At 38.8% G+C, this 16,233-nt stretch overlaps 1 protein-coding gene across 4 annotated transcripts; it reads left to right on the top strand.

The window, feature by feature from the left end:
• Nucleotides 1-2,432: 2,432 nt before the first annotated feature.
• On the top strand, nt 2,433-15,962 carry Vdac3 (voltage dependent anion channel 3). 4 transcript variants are annotated; one of them, XM_004633063.3, is made up of 10 exons: nt 2,436-2,635; nt 4,864-4,932; nt 5,840-5,889; nt 6,892-6,894; nt 9,526-9,678; nt 10,480-10,532; nt 11,863-12,090; nt 13,850-14,000; nt 14,951-15,008; nt 15,436-15,962. In XM_004633063.3, exons 2-10 carry the CDS (start codon nt 4,866-4,868, stop codon nt 15,525-15,527), a joined length of 855 nt encoding a protein of 284 aa, XP_004633120.1. In that variant the 5' UTR covers nt 2,436-2,635; nt 4,864-4,865; the 3' UTR covers nt 15,528-15,962. The 4 variants fall into 4 exon arrangements, with proteins under 4 accessions (XP_004633121.1, XP_004633120.1, XP_023573054.1 ...); XM_023717286.1 differs by lacking the exon at nt 2,436-2,635 and adding an exon at nt 2,920-2,944; XM_023717285.1 differs by lacking the exon at nt 2,436-2,635 and adding an exon at nt 3,011-3,194.
• The last annotated feature ends 271 nt before the right edge of the window (nt 15,963-16,233 follow it).

Raw genomic sequence — 16,233 nt, 5'->3', positions numbered from 1 at the left:
AAGTTATTGACTTGAACTTTTTACAGCTCATCATATTAATATAGCTTTACTTTTTATACCTCGTGGTTGTACTTTTCTGCTGGATGGTTAAGACCAAGTTAAAGGAAGACCTACATAACTAAAAACATAACTTTTGTATCTGACAAGGTCAAATCCCCTCAGGGTTTACTCTGAAACTATGTAGAGTAGCTTGTAGATCTTTTGTCAGTGTCAGCGATCTCGATGTGTCTCAGCCATTGCTTGACCAATTTGCTCTCTGTGAAAGCCTAGAGAATTTTTTCTCTCTAGGTAACTCTCCTTAGGCACACTATACATCATCGATCACTTTCCTCTGTGACCCCATAATCTCCTGAACAGAAAATTTGGGACATCACTGAGTTATAGATGTCATAGCACAGGTTCTCTTATGTCCTGAGGCCTCATTGACCTTAAAGGGCTAGGGCCAAAATATTGGCTATCATCTGAAGGGTTTAAATCACACTGTGGGGTAGCTACCTGAGATGGACGATACTAATTTGAACTCTCCCAACCTGGCAGGGCCAAAGGAACAGGGAGCACGGAGGCTGCGTTCTAAGTCACAGCTCTTCTGTCACGGTCTCACTGCCTACCTTCCTGGTGTGACAGGAGCATAGGTCTTTGGATACTGTGAGAGTGGTGTGGTCATAGCCTTTCAAAAGACAGACCTGGGGGAGACTGAAGGGAAGGAATGAGGGTGGCACAGAGTTCCTACTGGCCTGCTGTACTGGAGGGCCAGGTCTGTGCCAAAGTATAGGCTGAAATTCTTTGTCTGATGTTTAAGTATATGAATAAATACATGTACTTTGCTTGCATAGATCTTAAACTCCTCTAGCAATTTTCATCTGTTATTAATTAATGAACATTTCACATATGCCAGGTAGATTATATGCTATGACTACATCATTTGATTTAATATCCACTATAGTCCTCTAAGGTAGACATTTAGTTCTGTTTCACAGATGTGGAAATTGAGACATAAAAGAGGTTAGACTGCTGTTGCAAGATCAGTGCTGACAGAGCTGAGAAACAGAAGAAAAAGAAGCAGCTTCTTTTCAATCTGAAGCTTAATTAATTTTGGGTACCAGGTTGTTCTGAGTTGTGCATGCATTCATTATATTCTGCCTCATTCAGCAGATATTTGTCTAAGTCTTACATTATGAGTCCTGTAGGGGCATTTATCTTATCTCTTATTAACTTAAAATGCCTAACACAGGACATGCAAATAACAGTATTTGCCTACTGATTCAAGCAGCAACCTGTATTTTACGCTGATCACCACAGACTTTGTAGTACCCCCCACCTCCCTGGTTTTTTATTTTGAAAACATAAAGTCTCCTACGTCTCCAAAATTGTTCAATGGACACACTTAGATCGTTTACCTTGCTTCACTAATTGTTACACTTTGTCTTTCCTCTCTTTTGGGGCCATTTGCAGACATACTTCTAAGTACTTCAGTATGTATCTCCTAAAAACATGGACACATAAAGCTGGAAAAACTAAATTGTTAAAACGCTAATACAACATTCCTCAGGACTTGCCTTGCTTTTTTATCCAGGGTCTAATGTATAATCACACATTACTTCTGGTGCCATGTCTTTCTTTTGTCCCTACTGTAGTACGAGTTTTTTTCCTTAGTCTTTCACAGTATTTTTTAAGAGACTGAGCACTTTTGCAGAAGGTCCCTCGATCTGGATTTATGATTGTGCCTTATGAGTAGAGACAAAACACACACTTCTTGTACGAACATTGTCTTTGTGTTCTTGGCATTACATCGATCATTTGTTCTTGGCTGTGTGAAATTTGATCGCTTCTTGAAGGCGAGTTCCTCGATATGACAATGTCCTTGCCACAGGAATAGTCTCACCATCCTCTGGCCGGAATCCTTTATTACTGTGATGGTTCCAGGGTGATGTTCTCTTTCTACTGATTTCTCCTACATTGATTACTTCGGAGGCATTTTCCTGTAAAGATCTTTCCTTCCATCTCTTTTTTTCTCCCTTTATATTATAACCTCCTTCTACCTGCATGAACTAGGATAAATCGCTTACCCCCTGGGGAAAGATGAGATGGCCTAGGGTCACCTTCTTGAATTTTAGTTAGCCTGGGTTAAATTCTTTACCATAAAGACCTGTAATACCTTCACCAGAGAAGTTTGGGACAGCCTCTGTCAGAGAGAAAATCTATACCCTAGGAGCCTTCCCCGTGCTCTTCCACAGCAAAAGTAAGTGGCGGGTATGGGTGCGTGTGTGTGCATGTGCGTGGGGGGGGGCATTGGAGAGTTCTCGCGAGAACTAGACCCCGGGGGCCGAGCGGCGGCCCCGAGCCTCGCGGCAACTCGCAGCTCCCGAACACCCCCACCCCGCGCCGGGCCTTCTTGCGCATGCGCGCACTCGGAGCCCGGCGGTTGGCGGCGTGCGTGCGCCCAGGCAGCGGCCCTCTGCTCTCAGACCCGCGGCGCGACAGAGTCGCCACTAGACGGCGCAGACGCGCTCGGGGGGGAGGAAGGGGCGCGCAGGCGCCGCGTCGGGGAGAGAGGCCGCGCAGGCGCTGACGGCGTTGGTTCCAGGGAGACCTTCAGCGTTACCCTGGTGGAGCGGGACGGGCTCTTGGGTTGGAGGTGAGGGCTGCGGGCCGGGCCCGCGGGGAGTAGCGGGCCAGCGGAGGCGAGCTCAGGGGCGTGTGTCGGGGGGACGTCGCCGCCGCCTCAGGGGATGGAGCGGCGGGAGGCAGGTGACGCTAGCGTGCGGACCGGACTCTTCCCGGTGTCAGGCCCGAAAGGATGTCGGTTTCTAGGAGCTGTCGGTCCTGGTACCCCAAACCCGCGCTGCGGCCCCGCCCTCACGTTGCTCAGGAGTTGACGCCCAGCCTCGGGCGAGTCTTCCCTCGACGTGCCCGGAGTGAGAGAGAGAGGATGCTGTGGTGCAGTGTAAGACACAGAAGCCGGGAACAAAGGGGCGCTGTGGGCAGATCCTCTAGTTAGCGCCCGTCTCCTTCTGCGTTTGGTGTGGCTCAATGCACGGTGCATTTCTGCCAGCTGGAAGTGCGGCCGTAGAGCTTAATAGAGACGTGTGGGTAGAGCTTTACCCTTGAGTAACATGAAGGCTCCATGCGTGCTCGATTTTTGCTTGATCATACCACCAGTGCATTTCCCGTCTGAAGAATTGGGGGCCTGAAAAGTAAGCTTTAGATGGGCAGAATTGAGATCAGTCAGTAAATTAAGCAAGCTGCACGACTTTTGCGAAGTCTATATAGGCCTGTTTTGAAAACTAGCAGTACAATACTAAAAAGGTGTAGTTAGTACACAAGGGCGCATCTGAACATTTCGGGGTGAACATTTGGCAGTGTGAAAAAAGAACTAACGCTGTAAACCTTTACTTGAATATGTAGTACTTGCATTTGTATTTTTACTCCCAAATTAAACAATATCAATTGTGATGACAGAGTAATAGCATATTGTAACAGGGAATACATAAAAAGTCCAAAACAGGTCTTTTGAATACAGAGGACTGAATTCTGAAACAGTTGTTCTGAAAGTGAACTACGAAATCTTGTGACTTAGATAATATTTATTATGGTTTAAGTCAATGTATCTGTATCATTCATTTATATTTACTGTGCTCTTTCCTTTGAACTTTATTTCAGAATGTCTGTTGTATCTAATAGGTTGAGATTAAAAATTAATTTCCATTTAAGTACATCAGGGGCATATATGTTCGGTTATGATGGTATGGATGAAAATTTAGGAGAAGTCCAGATTAAGAGCTGGGTGAGATATACATAATTTATTCATTTCAATAAATAGTTTGGGATGACTTATTCCTAGTAATTTTAAGGGCTAGCTGGCACTCAGGCGTTTTCTGGTACAACATAGTAAATTCATGGTAATGGGAAGTAGCATAAAAAATAACCCTAATTGATTAGAAATGGTTTGTGAGTCTGCAAGAGGGATAGCAACCTGCTGCAGGAAAATATAAAAGATCTTCCATTATACCAAGAAAACATAGGAATGGGCAAAGGTATTGTTGGTAACCTTGGTGAATTTGATATAAGGATCATATTAGCAGTAGAAGTAGACAAGTTGCAAAGTCAGGGGGTCTTGGGTGTTTGAAGTTTTTAACTCCAAGGTTTATTTATTTATTTATTTTAGGTATATTTTGGTAAGGAGATTACTGCATGTAGAATATCCTATTCCTGGTTCTTATAAAAATTATAGCCGTTCATTTGGGTTTGAGAGGATATTATCGGGGTGAATACATGTCATTAAATATGATAATTATTTTAAGAATTCAGAGTAGCAAAATATTAACCCTGAGGATTTTTTATTTTTTATTTATTTTTTCGGTGTTTTGTATTAAACCCCCTGCTTTATATATACTGAGCATGTACTCTGCCCCTCTACTATGCCCTTAGTTCTTTGGGTATATAACATTTTGTAAGGTAAGTTTTGCCTTTTGAGGGGGGGCAGAACTGGGGATTGAACTCAGGTCCTTGTGCTTGCCAGGGAAGCGCTTATTCTGCTGAGCCACTTCCCCAGCCCCTGTTCTGCCTTTTTTTTTTAGAAGTCTAATTTAACAAAACATTTTCAGCTTGTGACAACTTTCTTTTCTTTGAATTGTAATGAGAAAGATGATCTCTCTGAAATCTCATAGATAAACCCTTTTATTTTACAGTGTTCTCTAAAGCACTTTAAGGAGAAGAATGTCTCCTCTTAACTATGATTGCATTAGGGTATACAGTTCAGTGATTCAGAGGAAGAAAAAAGCACCTCACAGGATGAAAGAGTAGAGCGCTATGAGTGAATTTACACTAAATGGTTGTTCCTCTGTTTTCATTTTTCTTTGTAAGACATGTGTAACACACCAACTTACTGTGACCTAGGAAAGGCTGCCAAGGATGTCTTCAACAAAGGATATGGTAAGTATGCCATCTCCAATTTGGGTGAAGGATTAGTGTTGAATTCCTCTTACAGATAAGGTGATTTGTTAGTAAAGTAAGGGTAAGTCAACATTAATCCACTTCATAGGCTTTAAGGGATAACATTAAGAGAGTATTCAACATCATTTTTTTTTTTTTTTTGAACTTCATTCTTTAGAGGTAGAGTCCTTTGCAAGCATTAAAAACAGTTCTATACATGTGTACACAGACATTACACATTTTATACATTATGTAATCTGTAATATGAGGTAGCATAGACCTGTAATATTTATACCTCCTTTGGCTAGCCCTGAGGATAACGAAAATACTTCTTCTCCATGCAAATAATGACATTGTCTTTATGAAAGTGAAGACTCAAAAAGTTTGACTTCTTTGTAGTAGCGAACATTTTCTGATTTGCGGTAGATATTTATTTTTAGGTTTTAAAATTTATTCAAGTTTTTAGTTTTTTCTATTGTACACATTTGATTTTTTTATTAGTAATATTGTATGTTTTAACTATACAGATGCACACGTTTTCTAGTATACAATCTAATATACTCTAGTAATTTTGTTCATAGAGTAGTGCGTATTCCTTTCATTAACTTGTTTTTTAACATATACTTTAAAAGTGTATATTCATTTTGAGTGACTTAAAATTTTTACTTCATTATAATTCAGTTTCTTATGGAACTCTCATGAGAATACCATTTATTTTCCACTTGGAAGATACTATATAGCAATGGTGGTAAACCTATGACATGCACGCTGCAGCAGGCTTTTTGTATTACTGAAAATTCTAAAAGGTTCACTATCACTGCTGTATACTAGTTTTATAATGTGATTTGAAAAAACTGGAGTGAATGTTGCATTTTCTATATTACCTTGTTTTTGTGTGTGTATCCAGGGTTTGGCATGGTCAAAATAGACCTGAAAACCAAGTCTTGTAGTGGAGTGGTGAGTACCTAATCTTTTTCTGATAGATGTGGCATATTTACATCAAGTTGTTAAAAAATCTTTGTTCACCTACTTATATGAAACAGCATGCTTTTGGTATTGCACTCTTTCCCACAGCATACTTTTGGTATTGTGCTTTCTTGTCCTACCTCCCACATTTCAGTGAGCATACTCTTAGGTAGTTAAACCTGTGGATAATCAGTTTTAATGTGGGGAGACCCTTTTGTTTGTCATAATAAAAATACTTTGCATCTTACTTAGAAGATACAAAATAGTGTGTTTTTGACTGTGACCCCTGTCATAATGCTCTCATGAATATGTTTATGGGGAAAAGTTATTTTTATTATAAAAGGTTCCTTTAGGTTTTGTTGTCTTTTTTACAAAAGCAATTCTGATTTCTGTCCCTTCATGATTAGTTGGAGCAAAATACAGAAATAATGGAACTGGGCATTGTAGCACACATCTGTAATCCCAGCACTTGGGAGGTTGAGACAGGAGATCACTGTGAGTTTGAGACCAGCTAGACCATCAGCAAAGTAGATGTTGACATCTTCAGAGCATCATTCACCAGAGCTTTTATTCCATAATCTAAACAAATAGATAACTTTTCTTACACTTTACCCTTTGGTTTGTTCCTCATTGGCTGCATCTTTTGTTGGTATATACCTATTGATATCCATGCAGATTTATTTCTGAATATGTAGATTTAATTAAAAGGACAAAAGACATGCGGAATTCCTGTGATAATTTGTATTGTACTTTGTATAATCTGGGCTTGTTGCTATATTTCTTTCTCTGGATTTTTGTAATTAGATTATATGTGTATGTGTATATGCACCCCTTATTAAAGTGGGCATATTGTATCTCTGCTTTTGTTAAAGTAGAAAAATGATTTGCATTTTGAGATCAGACAATTTGTGCTCTTCACATTTGTGTTGTGAATAATCATCAACTACAATTTTTTTCTCTCTTTCTGCTTCCACTGTGGTTTTATCTGTTCAGATGGTAAGGGAAAGCTTATTTATGTACTTGTTTACATTGTTGCTTTGCATCTCTGGTCTTGGTGTAGCATAAATTTCGTCAGTCATTCCCCATTTATTTATTTTTAATTTTTTTTTTTGGATTGTATGTTGGAATGTTATCATCATGTGCCATGTATTTAACAATGACCTTTTTTTTTTAACAGTGACTTTTTTTGTTGCTTACTAGCATTTAATGTAGAGCTATAGGTTTTAATGCATGGTTATGAATGTAAATTTTTACTTACTTGAACTAATTGTGAAATTAGACAAAAACTGAAGAAATTGTGAACCTGAAACTCAAATTGGACCAACTCTAGGCTTCTCTTTTTTATTCTGATATTTCAGTTTCTTGACTAAGAAGTTTCAGACTAAGAAATGATAATGATAACAAGGAAGACATGTAGACTATTCCATTACTTTAATTTCATGCATAAAGTTTTCCTAACACCAAATTAAGATTTACATTTACTATAGTTGTCAGGTTTGTGGAAGGTAAAGTTAAAAAGGACATACTGAGAACCAGGTATAGTGGTGCATGCTTGTAAACCCAGTACTCTGGGATGTGGAACGCTGAGACAGGAGGATTGCAGACTTAAGCCCAACCTGGGAATTTAGTGATTTAGTGAAATTCTGTCTTAAAATAGAAGGGCTGGGATGTAGCATAGTTCAATCCCCAGTACCACCTTCCAGTCCACCACAACAACTGAAAAACAAACCAACCAAACAAACAAACAAAAAAACACTGCATAGTTGGAGCTGCTAAAAGAAAACAATTGTCATGTTAAAGAATTAGTGAGCTCTTAAACAAGACTAACGTTTTATCACTTTTACTAAGGTCTCAACCACATGTGCAGCATGATATTCACTTCGAAAGTTTTCTGTGTGGTGTTGATAAACAGATCATAGTTTTGTAGTTACTTCATCCATCAGTGGAACTTGAGTTAGGGCAGGATATTTGTTAAAGGAGGGCTTGAATTTCAGGCAGTGCTGTGGAGCTGCATAGGATTGGCAGCTGAGTGTTGCATTGGCCGCATTTCAGAAATGCTTCTTGGGAAGGGCCAGTCAGAATGTTCTCTTCTTGACAGTTTGTAGATTGTCAATGGCAGGTGTTGACCCTTCTCTTCCCTAGAAGGAAGTCTGTTTCTAGTTGCTCACTGTCATGTGCCTGAAGGGCACTTCAGGGGAAGGAGGACATATTTAGGCATTCATAGTGTTTGTTAAAAGTACTTTAGTGGACCAGCCAGATAGCTCAGTGGATTAAAGTGCCTGCTTAGGCAGACACAGGGCCCGGGGCATACTGAGATGGTGGTTTGTGCCTGTAATTCCAGCACTTGGGAGGCTGAAAACAGGAGGATCACTACAAATCCAATCTGTGCAGTGAGACCCTGTACATCCTGAAGATCCTGTACTAAAAAAACCCAAAAAGTGTTTTAGAAGCCAGGCAAGATGTGGAAAAGAGGAAGAAAGAGATAAATTGTAGCATTCTGTTTTATTGTGAAAAATGGGTAATTTCAAAAATCAAAATTGTGGGCCGGGGAGATGGCTCAGTGGAATAAGCACTTCCCTGGCAAGCGCAAGGGCCTGAGTTCAATCCCCAGTTCCGCAAAAAAAAAAAAAAAAAATCAAAATTGTTTATGCTGAAAATTTTGCAAAGGTAGAAATCTTTTCACAACAGTGTGAATATACTAAATGCCATTCAACTGTGCACTTGAACATTGTTAAAATTGTACATCTTATGGTAATTGTGTTTTTCAACAATAAAGATACATTTGTGGGCCGGGGAGATAGCTTGGCAGTCAAAGTGCCTAACTGGCAAGTGCAAGGACCCAGGTTTGGTACCCAGTATCTCATTGCTGTGCAGTGCCCAGTCACTGAAACCAGGTGTGGTGGCGCATGCCTGTAATAACAGCGCTGGGGAGGCTGAGAAAGGAAGATCACTACGAGCCCAACCTGCATAGCAAGACCCTATACCAAATAAATAGATGATTAAAAAAATACATTTGTAAGAAAATAAGTGTGGACCCTATTCAAAGGGGACCTCTAGATTAGCTACTAGTTTGAAAGATATAACAGAGAACTGATATTGCTTTTTTAGGCCATGAAAGTAAAATATGTGACATTTAGTATTTTTTGTTCTTTTTATTTTATTTTGTTTTTTAAAATATTTATTTATTTATCGTGTGTGTGTGTGTGGGGGGCAGCTCAGCCCACCAGGGGGCGGGGGCTGGCTGGCATGTGGCGCTGGGGGACTGAACCGCGGTCCCTGTGCTTTGCCTAGCTTAGCCTGTTCCAAGTAGATGCTGCAGACCACTGAGCCATCTCACCAGCCCCCTTTTTGTTCTTTTTAATAAAGGCATTTTCAGTATAGGAGAGAATTTAAGATGTTCAATTAGAGAGTATGTGGGACAGTAAATACCAGTATGAAAAGCAGCATGATAGAAAGTAATGGTTAAACTATTTAGAGCTTAGAAATGAAGGAAAGGAGAAATAAATTGCTATAGAATAGCACTGTAGTAGAAAGTAAATTGTGTTAGTTTCTTATGCGTTACACATGTCTGAAATAAATGCTTTCTAATCGAGGAGCTAATTTTAATTATGTTTTGTTGCTTTCTAGGAGTTTTCTACTTCAGGTCATGCTTACACAGATACAGGGAAAGCATCAGGCAACCTAGAGACCAAATATAAGGTCTGTAATTATGGGCTTACCTTCACCCAGAAGTGGAACACAGACAATACTCTTGGGACAGAAATCTCTTTGGAGAATAAGGTAAGGGAAAGTATTAGAAATTCCATTCAGGTTTAGTTTCTCTTGTGGATTGGATAATGAAGAAACTCCAAGTACCGGCTGAATGAGATCTTATGCCCTAACTAGTAGCTGTGTTTTTTTTCCCTCTCTCTCTTCGTGGCCTTTTTAGCTATGCTTTTATGTTTCTAGAAAATAAAGCTTTGTGAGTATTCTAGTTAGCACATTACGCCTTCCTTCTGGCCAGTTTCTGTTTATTCTGCTCTATAGCCTCCCCTCTCCTGAGTAGAATAATTTAGTTTTGTAATTATTGCAAAATTAGCTCCATGGAAAAATGTTTATAAACATCTTTAATATTTTCAAGGAGAAAGTCTATTGGCAGAATTATTTGTCAAGTGTCCACTGTGAACAGGGCACTATTTTTTGAGGTATGTTTAAATGTACATTGCCATTTATAGATAATAAAGAGGTACAACTGAATAAATTATTTGTTGGCTTGTTAAGTGTCAGGTTATCTCATTAAAATAATTTCAAAAAAATATCAAAATTATTTTGTTATATTGGAATCTGTTACTTTTGTATTATATTATTTGTTATACTAGGGTTTGACCTATACATTTTAACCTGTTGCTTGGTGGGAGAATCATGGCTGGGGTGAAGGGAGAGGAGGAAAGGAAGTATGAGAGGGAATTTATTATGTAATGTAGTATCTGGCTCTCTTTAGTGGCTTCCTCTTTCTTGGTAGTTAGAGGAAACTTAAAATTGGCTTTCTGAGTCAGAGAATTGAAAATTACTAATTGTTAATTTAAAATCTTTGTTTTTCAGTTGGCGGAAGGTTTGAAACTGAGTCTTGATACTATATTTGTACCGAATACAGGGTAATTATCCAAACCCCATTTTCTCATATGTTGTTGGAGCCTTAGAACTTTAGAGTAGGAGTTACAATGGAAAATCTAGAGGCAAGAAGAATTTAGGAGGTTGCCCTTAGATATGCCAGAGTCCTTTTGTATGCAGTAAGAAGACCCCTCCTTGATGTAGGGTAGAATTCCCATTTGAGAATGCAACAAATGAACAAAAAGTAAGAGAGGCACATGGAAGAAAAAGTTTAGGAGCCAGAGAAGTGTGAGACCACGGATATACCTTAATTATTCTACAGACTGAAAAACATGATGTTCTGCACAGTTGATTTTTTTAGGAATGTAATCTACTGACTGTAAGACACCTTGGTGAATAATTCTGCAACTGACTTGATTTCATAGCTTCTGTAAATCACCCAGTGTTTTGGCTCAATTTCCTCATGTAAAAAAAACGGGGATTGTGCCATTTCCTGTCTGCCTAAGATGGGGCCCTGCTAGTTTTAAGTACAAGATACTAGATAAATACGAAGTGGAATTTCTTCTTAGCGGTAAGAGCAGGCGTGTCCTTTCTGCCATATGCTTTAGTTATTGTTAGGGTAAATATTTTTATAATAGGGATAAGGGCAGTTAAGAACTGATTTTGAATGTTTAGCATTCTTCTTTTTAAGAAATACACTTCTCAGGGGCCGGAGAGATGGCTCAGTGGAATAAGCGCTTCCCTGGCAAGTGCAAGGGCCTGAGTTCAATCCCCGGTTCCGCCAAAAAAAAAAAAAGTTAAAAAAAAAAAAAAAGAAATACACTTCTCTCTGTGGTAGATTAGTTGTGCATTTTGGATGTTACTTTTTGTGGCATTTGACATTTAAGGAGATTTGATTTCTCATATGTCTGTATTCATGTATTTCTATATTACAGTATTTCACATGAAATATCTTCATATTTCATATATTTTGAATTAACAAAATTAGATACATTTATAGGGTATTAGGTAGTGTTTTGATACATGTACACATTATACAATGTTCAAATCATGATAAGCATATTTCCTCAAACATCTTTTTCTAATGGTAAAAACATTCAGAATGATTCTTCTATTTAATCACAATTTAGTTCTTACCATCAGCCTATCTTGTATTTTGTTCATGCTTTTATGAAGTTAACATGAAGTATACTATTATTTTGAACTTGTAGTGGTAAATAGAAAGTATGAATGTGTACATTTCTAGCCCTAATAAAAATCATTTGGAACATTTTTACCACATGTATCCATTGGGAGAGAGATAGGGTCTTACACTAAAGATTCCTGGACAGTAATAGAAATTCATGTTTCATTGTATTGTTTTTGTTTTTACAGAAAGAAGAGTGGGAAATTGAAGGCTTCCTATAAACGGGATTGTTTCAGTCTTGGCAGTAATGTTGATATAGATTTTTCTGGACCAACCATCTATGGCTGGGCTGTGTTGGCCTTTGAAGGTTGGCTCGCTGGCTATCAGATGAGTTTTGACACAGCCAAATCCAAGCTGTCTCAGAATAATTTCGCTCTGGGTTACAAGGCTGCAGACTTTCAGCTGCATACTCATGTGTGAGTGCCTATAATTGATTCTTTCTTTAGTACTAGTGTCCTTCATCAAAGTAGTAGTTTTTTAGCATGTTTGAGACCTACCCTTTTGATGTGCATTCTCCATAGTCAGTGAAACACTCCAGGAGGCCATTTAGTTAGTGCACAGTACTATGCTGCAGATGGCTACTGGCCTCTTGGTCTTTCCTTATACTTGGATGAATTCTTAGTTCTGTAGGAGAACTCTGGGAAGGAGGTTCCCCGAGTGCAGCATGGAGTACCCTGTTGGCAAAGGATCTCTTGGAGACATTCTGCCTTCCCTGGTATGATACTCACCTGGGCAGTATCTGGAAGCAGGTTGGAATTACTAAGAATAACCATCCAATTGATTTTAGCATCCTGGAACAAACTCAGGAATCCTATAAGATGTTTAGGTATCCTTGGTTGGAGGCCTGCCACCTCTCATTCAGAAATTACAGGAGCCCTGAGAGCAGTTTTGGGACTCATTTATAGAGGTAGTATCATGATGACTGAATGAAACTGAACTTCTCAATTATGGGTTTTTTTTTTTCTCTGCCACAGTTGTAATTTTTTTGGGTTATTTTCAACAGACTATCAGGTATTTCATACAGCTACTGAGCTTTTAAAGTACCTCACAGCAAAAGCACACATAAATATTTGGGAATGGTTAAGAAAAGAAAATATGTGAGATACTAGTAACAAGGGCTAATGAGATAAAAATATCAGAGATTTTTTTTCCAACCTTGTCATAAACTTTTCCAAGAAATGTTTTACTTAAAAGATTTCAGTGAAGATCATGTCAAGATAAGACATACAAAAAACTGTGTAAAGGAGAAAATCATAATCATAATCATGACTCTCAAGGGATCATTTATGTTTTTTGCCTTGGCCTCCTGGCCAGTGCTACTGCACCCATGATTTTGAAGTTCTGTAGATTGTTCTTCACTAGGTACTTTACTTATGGTGGCTAAAAGGAGGTCATGTAGGGGTGTGTTCTAGGCAGAAGCATTGATGAAACTTTATTAAGGAAGTCATGAAAGAAAACTCAGTGAGTGACTGTTAGAATGCCTCAAAACAGCTATTTCGGTGCTTCTCTGGAGCAGTGCCCCATAGATATTGTAGGGTTTCAAAGTAAAATCCCAAATTAGCTTTATTCCTGTACTTATTTCAGAATCTTTGCATTGTATTTTGAAGTTTTTATGTTCTGTGAAAATCCCAGAGATGATATTTATATCTGTAGATTGTATTTATCAAAAGTGTTTGCCCTGTGCATAGCATAATTGAATTGTGTATAAGAAATTCATTTTATGTGGCTGGGTGTGGCGGGCCATACCTGTAATCCAAGCACTCTGGGAAGCTGAGGCAGGAAAGTTGTTAAGTTTGAGCCCACCCTGGGCAACTTAGTGACTTAGTTTGACTTTCTCTCAGATCTTTTTTTTTTTTTTTTTTTTTAATCTCAGATCTTAAACAAAAGGTTGTAATTCAGTGTCAAGGATTTGTTATTATTGCAAAAAATAAGAAAAAAGAAAAATTCATGTGAAAGAGCTGAGCAAATCAGTCACATTTTGCTATGTTTCAGTTAGATGATTATAAATCACAAAACTAGATTCAGTTACTTGTTTGGTATCATTTATTCTGGAATTTTGCAGAAATTTTCAGTTAGAAAATGAGACCTACATTTAGATAGTCTTAGAATTTGTTTCCATATTGTATCAGTGGTATGAATGAGTATTTATGGCTTTTTCTTATGTTATGAACACAGGAATGATGGCACTGAATTTGGAGGTTCTATCTACCAGAAAGTTAATGAAAAGATTGAAACATCAATAAACCTTGCATGGACAGCTGGCAGCAACAACACCCGTTTTGGCATCGCTGCTAAATACAAGCTGGATTGTAGAACTTCTCTATCTGTAAGAATGTGCTGCCAGAATCATATCGGCTCTTCTGTTTTCGCCTGAGTTGTAGATGAATGTTGTGATAGAGTGTAGTTTGCAAGTTCTTAATTAACTTCAATGAACACTTCATTGTGTAGTGAAGAAACTATCATGTCTTAAGTCAGGAAGCTTAGGGTCTAGTCCTGGCACCTCCAATTACTTGGCTGTAGTCCAGCCTTCCAAAGTAATCTGATCTCTTTAGCTCTGTGTTTTCAAATCTATGAATTTATAGGATTAGATTACTGTTAGTAATTCTTACTAATAGCTATAAATGAGCTCTTGGACTTCAGGTATTCTGCTAAAGCCTCATGTATAGTATCTCATTTAATCCTCATTTTTTGTGCTGAGCAATGTGGTCTTATTCCTGCTACATAGATGAGCAGATAGGCCAGAAACATCAAGATCATAGTATGTGGCAGTGCCACGATTTGAAGCCATGGATGTTTTTCTGTCACTAAAGTTCATGCTGTCACCACTGTCAGAGGTTGTGAATTGCATCTCAAAGGTTTCAGAATGTAGAAGTATTTGGCTGCACAGTGTGTTTATAAATTTTGTTTGGGCTGGCGAGATAGCTTAGTGGTCTAATGTGCCGCTTAGGCAAGCATAGGCAGGTGCAGGGGACTGTGGTTTGATTCCCAGCACTACATACTGCATAAGTCCCACCCTCAGGGTGGGCTGAGCTGGCCAAAAAAAGTTTTGTTCAAGTCCTTTAAGCATATGGTCTCAAGTCCCAATTGTTCCTACTGTCTCTTGACTTCTTACAAGAGCATCCCTTTATTTGTTCCCTGAAAAGGAAAACTTTTAGCAATTCTAGATTGGGCCTAAGGTACTTTTAGCTTTGGAAACCTAATGCCTGATGTATTAGTTGTGTTGGACTGCAGTATAATGGAATTGATTACTGTTTCTGTCCCATCTCTTAATCTTAGGCTAAAGTAAATAATGCCAGCCTGATTGGACTGGGATATACGCAGACCCTTCGACCAGGTATTTAAAGGCAAACAAAGGGATTAGAGTAGAAGGTCATAGAGGAAAATGACAGTAGCCTACATAATAATGACAGTAGCCCACATGCTCCATACTGTCACCATGGCTTGGTTCAGGCTGTTTTTATTACATTGTTTTTCAATCAGAAAGTCAAATAAAAAACTTAAGGATATCCGTATTTTTAACTATAATTTGGCGACTTTGGCTTTGGTGTTTGCTCATTCTTTTTGTAACCTGACATTCCAAATGTGTTTTGCCATACTCAGGCTTTACATTATGGATCACATGATTATAGATGAACACTGTGCAGGGTTAGTAATACTTAAACTCAGCTGCAGTTTATGTCTGACTCTGTCCATTATGGCTAAAAAGTTTAAATTGGTTGTAATACTAGCCATGAGTGATTGTAATGTTTTCTTCTCCCTAGGTGTCAAACTGACCCTGTCTGCTTTAATCGATGGGAAGAACTTCAATGCTGGAGGTCACAAGGTTGGGTTGGGATTTGAACTGGAAGCTTAATGTAGTTTTGAGTAAAGCCTTAGATTTATCCCTGCAAGTGAAGAGAAATGAACCCACTATGTTTTGGCCTTAAATTCTGTGAAATTTTAAAAGTGTGAAATTTTTATTCTTCCAAAGAATTGTAATCCTCCTCACACTGAATTGAAGAGATTGCAAGTCCATCCTCCAGGTGTTTCTTGAAGGCAGACCTGGAAATTGCCATGTTTGTGCCACATCCATTTGAATTCTTCAGTGTTAACGTAAGCGTGTTCCTCAGCGACCATGTAGTGTCACGTTAAAGGAAATGACCTGACCCCCTGGTTTGTACATTGTGTCCTGCATGTCCCACACCATTTTTTCATGACGTTTTAATATATTGGTCTCTGTGCTATATAGTGGAATCTTTAGTTTTGCATCAGAGTAAAATAAAATAAACCCATCACACTTGGAACATAATTGCTTCTCTGGTTTGCTAGTGGTGATTTTCTTATATTTGCCATGGTATGTTTTAGAAAATGTCTGTCTTCGTAGGTGGATTGTTTCTGCAGTGGTACGTGTGAAATATGTATGTTGCTGCCTGACCCTGTGCTTTGCTTTGCCTCACTTTGTTTCTAAGGGGTGGAGCAATGAGTTCTGTCCTGGGGAGAAGCATAGCTGCTGAGGAGCTTGCTTTCCATCGTGCAGTGATTAGGTGGTGAGTATTCTGTTGGTAGTTTTATAAAACTGT

This window comes from Octodon degus, unplaced genomic scaffold (genome assembly GCF_000260255.1).
Source record: "Octodon degus isolate 3935 unplaced genomic scaffold, OctDeg1.0 scaffold00051, whole genome shotgun sequence".
In the NCBI taxonomy this organism is placed as follows: Eukaryota; Metazoa; Chordata; class Mammalia; order Rodentia; family Octodontidae; genus Octodon; species Octodon degus.
The sequence above is the reverse complement of the archived record's forward strand: the minus strand, read 5'-3'. Positions and strand labels throughout refer to the sequence as shown.